Source organism: Sus scrofa, chromosome 4 (genome assembly GCF_054392235.1).
Source record: "Sus scrofa isolate SSC_HxYL_T2T_F1_AM1 chromosome 4, Sscrofa_HxYL_maternal_Yorkshire_Landrace_v2.0, whole genome shotgun sequence".
Classification (NCBI taxonomy): Eukaryota; Metazoa; Chordata; class Mammalia; order Artiodactyla; family Suidae; genus Sus; species Sus scrofa.
Window position 1 is genome coordinate 132849868 of NC_139386.1, and position 14378 is coordinate 132864245.

Here is a 14378-nt window from a genome sequence, read left to right on the forward strand (position 1 = left end):
AGGGGATGACTGAGCCTGAACTGACATCTGGGCTGACCTAAGTGCATTCCTCTTTATTCCAAATACCTAGGTGGAATCGCCCTCTGGGCAAGTAAGAGCTGAGCGCCGACTCCCGGCGGGGGAGGGGTGGTTAGCCCTGGGGGGTGAGGGCTTTGCCCCCTCCAAAGCCCGGGTTGTCCTGGTGTTTTGACCCAGCCAAGTTGAGGGTGTCAGGTGTAGCCCGTTTGCTGGAGCCCTTGAGCGTTTTCCTGAGTAGTTGCCTCGATGTGCCGGCGACCGGGAAACCACCGAGACCGAAAAGGAAAATGAGAAAACGCAAAGCACGTGGCGTCCAGGAGCTCACTTTCTTGGCCCTTCTCCCGACCCGTAGCCGCGCCCGATGACGCCTGCGTGGACGGCTCGCCTATAAAAGCTCGGCTCGCCGCGTCTCGTCGCCGCAAGCGCTTCCTGTTTGCGGGCGTCCGTCGTCGTCGCCGGTCGGGAGCCGGAGGGGCCGTGAAGATGGCGTCGACCAGCCGGTGAGCCTGCGGGGGGCCGGGCAGCCGAGGCCGGGCGGCGGGCGGGCCCCCAGGGCCGGGGTGCGGGGACAGGCGGCGGGCGGCCGGCCGCCGGGACAAAGGCGCTTCCCGATGCGGGGGCGGCGCGGGGTACCGGCCGCCGGCGCTTCCCTGTCTGGGGCTCCCGGGTCCCGGCCCCGGCCTCGCGTCCTCTGCAGCTGGTCCAGCCGTCCTGTCTTGTTCGGCTAACTTCTTGGCCTGTTTTCCGTCTGCGGCTCCACCAGCCCGAGGGGCCGTGACTCCTCCTCCCCGAAGAGCGGGAAGGGTCAGGTCCAGGCCGCCGGCGACCTGACAGCCGGAGGGTTGGGGCGGACGGCCGTCCCTGGCGTCCCGCAGGTGCGCGGTGGGAGCCGGGGCCTTTCTGAGCGAGGCTGCGTTCTCTCGTGGGAGGCTCCTGTCCGCACGTCTTCTGCGTTCTGCTCCGGAAAGGCTTGCCTGCGGAAGACGACCGACGTGTGCGGGGAAGCCTCTCTTCTGTAGGTTTTGAGCGTGGTGTAGTCCAATCTGCAGGAAATGGATGCAGTGCCATGGAGACGGCCCTTAGTCCTGTGACCTGAGAAATGCTTGCAGACCCTAATTGCCTCCCTCGTGACCACTGTGAGGTAGATACTAGGGTTTGTGCCCAAGCGTAAATACACCGAGTCGTACCAGTGGTGTCTCTTCCGAGGTTAATGTGAGAACAGTGTAGCGTCTCTTTTCTGTTACCGTACTTGGCCTCTCGTTACTCAGAATGTATTGAAAGTATCAAATCCAGTTCTGTAGCTTCTAGAAGACAGGCACCTCTGGCATGATTTTTCTGAGCTTGGTATCGTCTGTGGCGTTGAATTCCCTGTGAAAGCCATTATCACAAAATAGGAAGCTGGAGAAATCCAGGCCCTTTCTGGTGACGGCCAAGGCCCATTACTTTTTGTTGCTGTATTTCAGCAAGGAGGGAGGAGGAGAGGGCTTTAGCTAAAACAACTGGAGGCAGCTCTCAAAGCCAGTGACACTTGTTTACTGATTGTACTTCTGGGATTGAACGTTCTGTCTGGGTGTGGCTCTGTCAGGTAAGGCTTCCTTGTAGGTAAATGGAGAACGAGCTTCCCAAAGACACCTGAAAACAGCTGACAGTCTGCTGGGGCAGTCGGTGGGAAAGGGGGTCACAGTGGGGCTTTTGTAGATAACAGAGCAGAAACTTGTGTTTGAAGGAAATGTTGTAGCAGCTGGATGCAGCACATTCACTGGATGGATTTTTTACTGAAAGAACACATGGCACGTGTCCTCTCTGTGCCCTCATTGTCTCCATTTGTTAAAAACGTCCTTGAAATACGTTTCTCGGGGCATGTCCGGATCTTAAATATGTCATTGCGGTTGTCTGTCTCTCCATATACCAGTGAGAACAAAGGTAAATGTTAGGATTTGTGCTGTGAGCTTTTCCCTGAGGAAGATGTACAGGTACTGGGCTCTGGAACGGCCTGCTGTCTTCAAAGCGGAGAACAGAAATACTCTGAGTTCAAAGCTACACTTTACCACTTACTGATTCTGTGACTTCAGGAAAATCGTTCTGTGAGCATTGTTTTTAAAGTGGGGATATTGTGGGAGTTCCCGTTGTGGCTCAGCGGAAAGGAATCTGATCTGTATCCGGGAGGACGCAGGTTCAATCCCTGACCTTGCTCATTGGGTTAAGGATCCCGTGTGCTGTGGCCGTGGTGCAGGCCGGCAGCTGTAGCTCTCGTTGGACCCCTAGCCTGGGAAGCTCCATACGCCGTGGGTGCAGCCCTAAAAAGACAAAAATCAAGTGGAGACATTGCTTAATTTGCAGGGTTGCTGTGAAGATGAGTAATCTGTGTACAGTACTGGGCACACAGTAGGCCTCCCGAAAATACTGGAGAGTGCAGTTGGGAGCTGCCTGGCTCCTTAGGTCGCCTAATTGTTCCAGTGTCAGTGGGGGCAGTTTGCTGGATTCTTCCCTCTTGTGCCCCCTTTGTCCTCCCACCACCCCACTCTTGAGGTTCCTCATTTGTTACCCTGGTGGGTAGTTTGTTTAGAAGTGGACTGTTTCCAGTAGTTTCATTTTATTTTGCGTTGAGTAACACACGTGCGAATTGTACACACCCAAGAAGAGTGAGCAGCAGCTTCCTTCCTTCCTGAGCTCCTGGCTCCTAAGTCTTCTCCAGAGCAGCCCTTGTAGCCAGTTGCTCCGAGTTTTCCGAATGATTCTGTGCTTTAGCAAACGTGTAGTCCTAACCTGTGTTCCTTCCAAAGAGCAGTCGAAGAGGAACGCTCTCTGCCCCTTTGCTTTTCACCTGAGAAGAACCACAGCCTGACTTCGAACACCATAGATTTGTTTTACCCGATGGAAGCTTTATGTATAAATGCACGTGTCGTCCCCTGTGGGGGTCTTTTGATCAGCATTTTGAGATTCATTCATGTTATTTCGTGTAATTGTAGTTACGCTTTTTTCACTTTCTATAAAATCTCTGCAGTGCTCTTTCCGCTTAGCCCATCTTCGACATGTTTTATATCATTTTTATATTCATATATGTGCATGTGATATTCTCTCTGCCATTTAATAGTGCAGAATGTGTCGGTCCCATGTATGCTGTGTGTCACAGCTGCCCATTTTATACATTTGTAATTTCTGTTCTCTGCCGACGTTTCCTTTGACAACCTTTTATAATTATGCCAATTTCTTAATATTTTATTTGTTACAATTTATTAAAATATTTTCCTAATAGGAATTTATGGAATAAGCATGAATATAAAGCAAACTTCCATCCTTTATTTTCCCAGTGAAAAGACCTGTTTTGGTTAACCTGATTATATAAATTTTTGGAATGTGGATTATTTTATCAATTTTTTAGCGGGAATTACCTGTTATCTTTGATTTGTTTGATCTTTTGTCCTTTTAGGGCCGCACCCAAGGCATATGGAGGTTCCCAGGCCTAGGGATCTAATCAGAGCTGTAGCTGCCGGCCTGCACCACAGCCACAGCAACATGGGATCCAAGCCACGTCTGCGACCTACACCACAGTTCACGCCGGATCCTTAACCCATTGAGTGAGGCCAGAGATCAAACTCGAAACCTCATGGTTCCTAGTTGGATTTGTTTCACTGCGCCACGATGGAAACTCCAGAAGTACCTCTGTTGAGAGTTAACATTCTGAATTGTACTTGGTAGTTTGAGAAACTATCCAAATTCACAGATACCTGTTTAACATGGTTTCAGAATGGTTGATGTTGTCTTTTTACATGTGTATTTGTGATGGCTAAAACATAACTGTTCTATAGTATTTCAGGTGGGAACTTTTAAAAAGGGGTTATTTTCAATGATAGCAGACATTTTATGATTGTAAGGTCACATCCCCAGAAATAATTAAGAAACGTAAGTTAATGGAGTTCCTGTCGTGGCTCAGTGGTTAACGAACCCAACTAGCATCCACCAGGACGTGGGTTTGATCCCTGGCCTCGCTCAGTGGGTTAAAGATCCAGCTTGCTTGGAGTTCCCGTCGTGGCACAGTGGTTAATGAATCCGACCAGGAACCATGAGGTTGCGCGTTCAATCCCTGGCCTTGCTCAGTGGGTTAAGGATCCGGCATTGCCGTGAGCTGTGGTATAGGTTGCAGACGAGGCTCGGATCCCATGTTGCTGTGGCTCTGGTGTAGACCGGTGGCTACAGCTCCAATTCGACCCCTAGCCTGGGAACCTCCATATGCTGCGGGAGCGGCCCAAGAAATGACAAAAAAAAAAAAAAAAAAGATCCGGCTTGCTGTGAGCTATGGTGCAGGTCGCTGACTCGCCTCAGATGCCACATTGTGCCATAGGCCGGTGGCCACAGCTCTGATTTGACCCCTAGCCTGGGAACCTCCATATGCCACGGGTGTGGCGCTAAAAAGAGGAAAAGACCCCCCCCAAAAAAAAATGAGAAATGTGTGTTAAATGTCTTTGTTCTTTTTTAAAACTGACTCTCTTGGGTCATTTAAGGCTGATCTGTCTTCCCCAAATTGACTTATTTTCAAAATATAATAATCGAGCAAATTCACAGATAGATTTAAAAGTAGCTTTTTTTTTTTTTTTTTTTTGTCTTTTGTGTTGTTGTTGCTATTTCTTGGGCCGCTCCCGCAGCATATGGAGGTTCCCAGGCTAGGGGTCGAATCGGAGCTGTAGCCACCGGCCTACGCCAGAGCCACAGCAACGTGGGATCCGAGCCGCGTCTGCAAACTACACCACAGCTCACAGCAACGCCGGATCGTTAACCCACTGAGCAAGGGCAGGGACCGAACCCGCAACCTCATGGTTCCTAGTCGGATTCGTTAACCACTGCGCCACGACGGGAACTCCTAAAAGTAGCTTTTGAAACCATTTACTGAATGCTGACAAACTCAGTTCTGGACCAAATGAAATCACTACCTCCTTTTATAGGTTCAGTGTACTATTCTAGTTTATTACTAGGTATCCAGCAAGTAGAATAATACAGATTTAACATGTATTCTCTGACCAGAGGAATTAGTGGCAAGAGTAGCAAATTCAGATAGTTACATGTAAATGTTGCTGTTGTTATGGTAGCTAGTTATTTCCATGCTCATGGATTTGTAAGCATTTCAGTAGCCTACATGTCAAGAGAAAAAACACTTGTTTTCCATTTAAGTTTTTTTTTTTAATATATATTTTTTTTATTTTCCCACTGTACAGCAAGGGGGTCAGGTTATCCTTACATGTATACATTACAATTATATTTTTCCCCCACCCTTTCTTCTGTTGCAACATGAGTATCTCAACATAGTTTTCAATGCTATTCAGCAGGATCTCCTTGTAAATCTAAGTTGTGTCTGATAAGCCCCCATTTAAGTTTTTAAAGCTTTCCATGTCTTCAAACCAGTAACTATTCCAGGGAGTTCCTCTCATGGCTCAGTGGTAACAAACCCAACTAGTATCCATAAAGACACAGGTTCAATCCCTGGCCTCGCTCATTGGGTTAAGGATCTGGTGTGAGCTGTGGTGTAGGTTGCAGATTCGGTTCAGATCCCGCATTGCTGTGGCTGTCGTGTGTTGCTCTGATTCGACCCCCACCTAGCCTGGTTCTTCCATATGCCTCGGGTGTGGGCCAAAAAAGAAAAAAAAAAAAAAATTCCAGTGGAATCTGTTCTTTACCAGCTAGGATTTAAAGTATCCTGACTAGGATGTTTCCTTTGAAAATTTAACAAAAATTATAAATGTAGTATTGGAAAAGTGTTCAAAATCCCCCCCCCCAAAAAAGACTAGAACTATGTTGCGTGTAGGTTAGGAGAATATTAAAAAAAATTTTTTTTTTTTTTTATCTAGTTTGGATGCTCTTCCAAGAGTCACATGTCCAAACCATCCAGATGCAATCTTAGTGGAAGACTACAGAGCTGGTGATATGATCTGTCCTGAATGTGGCCTGGTTGTAGGTGAGCTGTTATTATGGTTTTAACCGAAATCACTGTTTTGGGTACTTGGCTTTTGTATATTTTCCAAACTCTTTCAATTAATACATTTTGAGTTTTTTCCCCTACAGATAGTTCAGATTTATTGTGAAACAAGGATTAGAAAAAAGGAAACAAGTAGAATCAGAGACGCTGTATTATCTATGCAAATGCATATATTTCATACTGTGGGGTAGAAGTAGTCATTGAAAATTGAGACAGCTGGAGTTCCCGTTGGGGCTCAGAGGGTTAAGAACCCATCTAGTATCCATGAGGATGCAGGTTTGATCCCTGACCTCACTAAATGGCTTAAGGATCCCCTGTGGCTGTGGCTGTGGTGTAGGCCGGCAGCTGCACCTCTGATTTGACTCCTAGCCTGGGAATTTAAATAGGCCACAGGTGCGGCACTAAAAAGAAAAAACAGATAGCTGATCTAAAAGAAAAACACCCACAGGCCTTAGTCTTAATTAAATACTGGTTGCAGACTCATGCATATGAAATAATGAATAAATATAATTTAACTTTAGTGACTTTTATATAGTTAAACATGATTAATTTTGGAGTAATAAAGGTAGATAAGCATGATTTATTTCAGAGTAATAAAGGTATATCTTTATAAAGGTACTGAGTCTCATTCAAGGCCTTTTAGTCAACAGAGAAGATTTGTTTTAATGTTTTTGATGTGTTTTAATTTTTATTTGCTGATATCGAACGATGTATTTGTGAATTTCTAATATAAAATTGTCATTGTCAAAAATACTACTTAAAATTTCACTTTTATTCCCTCTTGCTCGCTAATCTAGATGATACAGCATAACTTAGAGATCATCTAGTAAAATTTGCTTAGGGTGTGGTTGCACTCAGCACCTGAGTAAAGGATTTAGTTTCACTTAGCAGTTTGAAGTACTTACAAAGCTGCTGTAACAAACGTTAATGGTGAGGGACCGTGAGGGACCGTGGAAGTGTCTTACTTGGGGACAGCTATCAGATTTCATCCAAGTAGACTGCTTGCCTCAGGCCTCCAGTGGAAGTTTTAAATCATGCAGAGTTGTTAATAGGAATTGGAATCCATTTGCAATTGTATTCTACTCAGTAAGCACTGTTAACAGCTAATATACTGCTGATGCTGAAAACTGTTGTAAATGACTTAGATCTTCACTCAGTTTGTCCTTAGAGACACCTGTGAGATGAGACCTAACATGGTGGAGATGAGGAAGCTGAAGTTTAAGTAGGCTGTGGCAGTCTAATTCCACTGTCTGCAAAGGAGCCAGATTTCTTTTTTTGCTTTTTAGGGTCACACCTGCAGCATGTGGAGGTTCCCAGGCTAGGGGTCTAATCAGAGCTGCAGCTGCTGGCCTACCCCACAGCCACAGCAACCCTGGATCCAAGCTGCATCTACGACCTACCCCACAGCTCGTGGCAAAACCGGATCTTTGATCCACCGAGCAAGGCCAGGGATCAAACCCTAGCCCTCATGGATACTAGTCAGGGTGGATACTAGTCCTCGTGGATACTAGTCAGGGTGGATACTAGTCCTCGTGGATACTAGTCCTCATGGATACTAGTCAGGGTGGATACTAGTCCTCATGGATACTAGTCAGGGTGGATACTAGTCCTCGTGGATACTAGTCCTCATGGATACTAGTCCTCATGGATACTAGTCAGGCTTGCTTCCACTGAGCCGCGACAGGATCTCCCCCAGATTTCTGTGCTGCCTTTCGTAACAAGTGAGTTCAGTCTGAGATTGGCTGACTCTGACCCATCGCCTGTTTTTTATGTGGCTTTTGTGCTCAGAATGACTTTTACATTTTTTAATGGTTGAAAAAAATCAAAATAATAATTTGGGACATGAAAATATCTAATTCAAACTTTAGTGCCCATAAATAAAGTTTTATTGGAACATAGCCACATTTTATTTGTTAATCTGTTGTCTGTGACCGCTCTCATGTTGCAGCAGCTGAATTTAGTGGTTGCAACAGAAACCACGTGTGGTCCTCTGGTCACACCATCCTGGTGTTCAGCGCACTGCAGATCCCAGTGACGCAGGCATGGATCGAGAGCTTTCTGAGTGCCAGGCGTACCTCCGCACTGCAGCATGTGTTTATTTTTCTGCCGTTACATACCCATCATGTCAAAATAAGAAAAAGCGAACTTTGAATGTCATGCTTTTAAGGCCTAATGAGGTGTATGGCAAAGCATGGTGTTTATTACGCAGCGTCGCTGTGGCTGTGTCGAAGAAGACAGCAAACTCTGATGTTACCAGACTAATCGCTCATCACAACACCAACTCAGGACAGCAATGGTCAGAAAATTTAGAATATGTCCAGTGGGATATCTTAGTACAGCAGAATTTCTTTTCTTTTTTTTTTTTTTTTTTTTTTGTCTTTTTGCCATTTTCTTGGGCCACTCTCGCGGCATATGGAGGTTCCCAGGCTAGGGGTCGAATCGGAGCTGTAGCCACCAGCCTGCACCAGAGCCACAACAACGCAGGATCCAAGCCTGGGCCACGACGGGAACTCCAGTACAGCAGAATTTCTTCATAAAAATAAAATAAAAACAAAGCTGGGAGTTTCTGCCATGGCTCAGAGGGTTATGAACCCAACTAGTATCCATGAGGATGTTGGTTCGATCCCTGGCCTCGCTCGGTGGGTTAAGGATCCAATGTTGGCTGTGAGCTGTGGTGTAGATCACAGACATGGCTCAGATCCTGTGTGGCTGTGGTGTAAGCAGCTCCAATTCAACCCTTAGTCCAAGAACTTCCATAAGTTGCAGGTATGGCCTAAAAAGCAAGTACATAAATAAGGCTACAGAGTGGTTCATTTGTAAGGACAGCCATTTACCAGTGATGAATTGATTAATCTGTGTTCGATGGTAGCAGCTAGAGAGATGTGTCCAGAGAAAATAAACTTATTTAAGATTATTAGCTTTCAGGAGTTCCCGTCGTGGCGCAGTGGTTAACAAATCCGACTAGGAACCATGAGGTTGCGGGTTCGGTCCCTGCCCTTGCTCAGTGGGTTAACGATCCGGCGTTGCCGTGAGCTGTGGTGTAGGTTGCAGACGAGGCTCAGATCTGGTGGTGCTGTGGCTCTGGCGTAGGCTGGTGGCTACAGCTCAGGTTAGACTCCTAGCCTGGGAACCTCCATATGCCGTGGGTGCGGCCCTAAAAAGACAAAAAGACCAAAAAAAGAAAGATTATTAGCTTTCAGTAGAAACAGTCACTTGAAGAGTTAAGGACATTGGCAGTGGCATCAGTAGTCAATTAAAAATCAGAGGGATTTATTTCAAATATTTTTCTAGACTCTTGATGACTAGACAGGTGTTACTGATACTGCTGAGTTGTTTATTCAGGAGTCAGTGCAGAGTTTCAAGTGACTGTGAATCAGCTGCATGGAACAACTACAGGAGAAACCACTTCCAGATAAGGTGCAGAAATACTGATTCAGTACAACCTAAAGTGGAATCTGCTAGGATGTGTTAAAAGGAGCGTGTGGAGCAGAAAACCTAGACAAACTTACAAAGATTGTGAAAATGGAAGAATTTCAAGTCCGTATTATTCATTTTATTATTCACCAGGTATGTTGTGGAAAAGGTTTGACTCCATCGTGTGTCACTGATCCAGTAGTGTCAGTGGTTCCTTCGTTCTCATGGACTTAACTGTCGTCAGTTCTTAGAAAATTTTTTGGTGTCTTTTGTCTTTTTAGGGCTGCACCCTCGGCATATGGAGGTTCCCAGGCTAGGGATCTAATCAGAGCTGCAGCTACTGGGCTACACCTCAACTCCTAGCAACGCCAGATCCTTAACCCACTGAGCGAGGCCAGGGATCAAACCCACAACCTCATGGTTCCTCGTTGGATTCATTTCTGCTGCGCCATGTTGGGAACTCCAGTTCTTAGAAATTTTTGTCAGAAATAGAAGCCTGGTATTCTGACCTGCCCTACCACATGGTAAGTTAGTATCTTAGCAGTGCCACAATTTTCTTTGTGGCTTTTTTGTTTTTAGCTCAGGGCCAGGCCAAAGGTTTTCTGAACCAGCACTGCCTTCAGTCACCACTATTGAGCACAGATGGCTTCTAAAGTTTGGCTTTCCTGCATACTTGCTGCTGTTTATTAATTCAGTCTAGAACTGCAGGCAGAATAGTGCCTGCATGTTGATTACACTGTAGTAAAGCCAGTTTAACAACAGCTAACATTTTTGGATCATAAGTAATGTCAATTTGCTTTAATGTATTTTATATTCTTCCACTGCTCTTGGAAAGTAAAACAAGAACTAAGCTTTTCATTTCCACACAGATCTGCCCTGGATATGTTTTCCAAACTCAAACTATGTTTTAATCAGTGCTTTTCAGACCTGGTTGCAAAGTGCAAAGGGAATTTTCATATTTTAAAATTGTTTAACTGCAATTAAAGGGATTCTGTCGAACCTTCAATTGGAAATTTTTAATCTACAATGTAATGACATGTTAAAAGGCAAATATCAGAAGAATGTAATGAAATTCTATAAATGCCTTCCAAGCAATGAATATGCTCAATTAAAATCATAGGCTTGTGGATTACTATCAGTATTTGACAGTACTTGTCTGTGTGAAAAAGACATTTATAGAAAAGAAATACATAAAATCTTTTTAACACAGCATTGACAGGCGAACATTTGTAATTGATTTTGATAATAGGGAACTGCTGAACTCCAGTTAAGTGAAATGTTATCTCAAAAGAGAATTCTATTCTTCTCAGTGGTAGAAATGTATTACAACAAATTATACGCAATTATTATTTTAAATTTTATCTTAAAAACCTTATGGATTTTGGAGTTCCCATTGTGGCTCAGCGGAAATAACCCAACTACTGTTTGTGAGGAGGCAGGTTCTATCCCTGGCCTGGCTCAGTGGGTTAAAGATCTGGCATTGCCGTGAGCTGTGGTGTAGGCCAGTAGCTGTAGTTCTGATTCAGCTCCTAGCCTGGGAACCTCTGTGTGCTGTCGGTGTAGCCCTAAAAGCAAAAGTAAAAAAAAGCTTGTGGATTTTTTTCTTTATATAAGTACCTACATTAATATTCTCAGTATAGCCTCTTGATCCACAAAGCCTAAAATATGTACTGTGTGGCCCTTTGCAGAAGTGTTTGCTGACTCCTGAGTTAAATAAGAGTGTTCTGATTCTTCCAGAGTGTTCCGATTGATAATAGGTAAGAGTGAGACAGAGACAGAAGATTGAGAAGATTAAAGATAATGTCACATTCTTGGTTCTTCTGATCTCTTAGCCACTTAAAAGAAGTAGTGCAAAAATTCCCATCAGTTTCGCTTCTCCCTTGACTAACAAGACAGTAAATTGAAGCCACTGGAGAAGGAAGATATAATCCACAAGGCTTACATGCTTTTTTGTGCTTGGAATCCCTAATTTTTTTTTTTTTTTTTTTTTTTTTGCTTTTTAGGGTTGCACCCAAGGCATGTAGAAGTTCCCAGGCTAGAGGCAAATCAGAGCTACAGCTCCCGTCCTGCAACACAGCCACAGCAACATAGGATCCAAGCTCATGGCAATGCCACATCCTTAAGCCACTGAGCAAGGCCAGGGATCAAACCTGCATCCTCATCGATGCCAGTCAGGCTAGTTAACTGCTGAGCCACCAAGGGGACTCACTGGAATCCCTAATTTTTACTTGCATTTTCTGCTCTGTCAAACAAGGGGAAGTTAATTTTTTGTTATTTTGTCAGTCTTGAACACTAGCACCAAAACGACTACATTTCATTCAGCTAAACGTGCTAGGCTAAATGTTAAGGTCTGGAAATTTAAAAATATCTCATTCAACTTTTCTTTATTAGGAATATCTGTTTGTGATACTGGCTTTTCTGACATAAAATATAACAAACACTTGTTTTAAAATATTCAGTCATCTCGGAGTTCCCGTCGTGGCGCAGTGGTTAACGAATCCGACTAGGAACCATGAGGTTGCGGGTTCGGTCCCTGCCCTTGCTCAGTGGGTTAACGATCCGGCGTTGCCGTGAGCTGTGGTGTAGGTTGCAGACGCGGCTCGGATCCCGCGTTGCTGTGGCTCTGGCGTAGGCCGGTGGCTACAGCTCCGATTCAACCCCTAGCCTGGGAACCTCCATATGCCGCGGGAGCGGCCCAAGAAATAGCAACAACAACAGCAACAACAACAACAACAACAAAAAAAGACAAAAGACAAAAAAAAATATTCAGTCATCTCATTCACAGACGTTTGTGGGGAAATGTGTTAATATGATGACCTTCAAGTGAAGAATCTGTTCCATGGCGACACAGGGCAGGCAAGCAAGAGTCTGCTAACAAAGCTCTTTTGCTAAAGACGTCATCAGTCAAATCATGTTGAAAATAACATTACACTCCACGAGTCTAAATTTTAAAAATACATGTACATTTACATACAAACCTATATCATTGTCATACATCAATAATAAATTTAGATTTGTATCATCTTGCTAGGTTTGTTTTGTTTGGCTTTTGTCTTTTTAGGGCTACACCCGCAGCATGCAGAGGTTCTCAGGCTAGGGGTCGAATCCAAGCTGTAGCTGCCGGCCTACACCAGGGCCACAGCAACATGGGATCCGAGCTGCATCTGTGACCTACACCACAGCTCACGGTCACACCAGATCCTTAAGCCACTGAGTGGGGCCAGGGATTGAACCCACAGCCTCATGGTTACTAGCCAGGTTCGTTAACCACCGAGCCACGGTGGGAGATCTTTGTCTTGCTAGTTGGAAGGCGTGTGCTCTTTGTCGTCAGCTCAATTCAGCCGTGATCTAATACTCTGAAGATGGGGAAGAAATTTAGCTGGGAGAATACCCGCAGTCCAGTAAGGGCATAACATTTGTGGCTTTTTCATGTGTGAGATACTGATGTTCCTAGAGATGTGTATCTAGACAGTATCGTTTGGTGGTGCTTGCCATGAAATTTTACATTATCCGAAAGTTTTTAGATTATAACACATTTATTGAATAAGCACTTTTTTGAATAGCCTTCTGTTTAAATAATCACCAGACAGCTTTAGAAACTGAAACCTTTTTTAGAATTATTTTTGAACAATTCTGTGCATAATTAGTATTGAATGTGTTCTTAACACTTAGGGTAGCCCATTGTTAATAACTCCCCTTAAGTTTAAACTGAAGACTAGATGCTGCTCAGCTGTCATTTTTAGAGCCATATGTATGTTACCCCTCTCAACTGAGTCATCAAGAGGAGAGCACATAACTATCAGCTTAATGAAATAATTCATACTATGAAAATAAAGGTGATAGGAAGTGCCTTTTCTCTTGTCTAATAACACGTTTCTCACTGTCCTCCAAACCCTCATTCGTAGACTCCTTGAGGCCCACAGCCAGTCCTCAAAACCAGTGCCCCAGGTTTTAGGATTTTCTAAAGCAGCAGCATACTTTCAGGAACCAGTTTCTGGTTCAGTTGCATGGCAGACCACTTCAAAACTTAATGGGTTACAACAACCATTTAATTTTGCTTGTTTATGTCATTGGCCATTAATTTGGGAAGGACTCATCTGGGCCCTTGTTTCTTTCCACACGGCACTGGCTGAGCCTGGATGGTCCACTTGCATAACGTTTCCGGTACCTTTCGGCTCTCAGACCTTCCCCCGTGGGTGTGTCGTCCTATAAAGCTTCCCAGTAGTTGTGTTGGAGTGGTGCTGTTTCATACGTGGTGGTCGGTTTCTAAGAGAAGTAGCCCAGGAGCAAGCATTTTGAGGGAGAGTGGAAGCTGGACTCGGGTGGTGAGGGCCCTGCCTCGAGGAGGGTCACGTCTCCATTCTGTCGGTCAGAGCAGTCCTGGGACCCACCCAGGCTGGAAGGGGAGGAGAAGCAAGCTCCACCTCGACGTCTCCATTCTGTCAGTCAGAGCAGTCCTAGGACCCACCCAGGCTGGAAGGGGAGGAGAAGCAAGCTCCACCTCGACGTGAGGTGATGAGTTCTTATGCAAACGGTGTGGAACGCGAGATAATTATTGCTGCCATCTCTGGAAGATATGATTGTTACGTGTTTGATACTTAATTTTTTCCCCAGTATTTAAATGGTTGTGGAGTATTTAGTAATCTCTTCTATGATTTAGGTTGTTTCCAATTTTTGGTCACTATTTTTAGTACTGCTTATAATATGTAAGTTTATTTTCTTCTTGTGTTTGAATTATAAGGTTATTATCTTGGACATGTGAAGTATGATTTGTCACTGGATGTCTCATCAGTGATCCTTAAGATATTGGAAATGAGCTCTAAAATAGGGCCAATTTTTAGAGCAAAGCTTCGTCATTTCTGCCTTGAAACTGTTGGCTCTAATAGCACTGTGGGTTTGGGGTTTTTTCCCCTCCCCTAAATCTGTGTGTTGTGTCACTTTAAAAGGTGAGCGCTAGGTGGCAGTATAATCATGTTTA

General features: G+C 44.7%; 1 protein-coding gene across 14 annotated transcripts in view; it reads left to right on the forward strand.

The window, feature by feature from the left end:
• The first annotated feature begins 433 nt into the window (after positions 1-433).
• Positions 434-14378, forward strand: part of GTF2B (general transcription factor IIB) — an 87191-nt gene continuing 73246 nt past the window's right edge. For 11 of the 14 annotated variants that reach the window (XR_014844867.1, XR_014844866.1, XR_014844870.1 and 8 more), the window contains exons 1-2: positions 434-518; positions 5859-5965. Coding sequence is in view for 1 of the 14 variants with exons in the window: in XM_001929406.7 (XP_001929441.3) it covers positions 502-518; positions 5859-5965 (124 nt within the window). In the remaining 13 variants the exon portion in view is untranslated. The remainder of the gene's footprint in view (positions 519-5858; positions 5966-14378) is intronic. The other 3 variants (XR_014844872.1, XR_014844873.1, XM_085024147.1) reach the window with 1 other exon arrangement.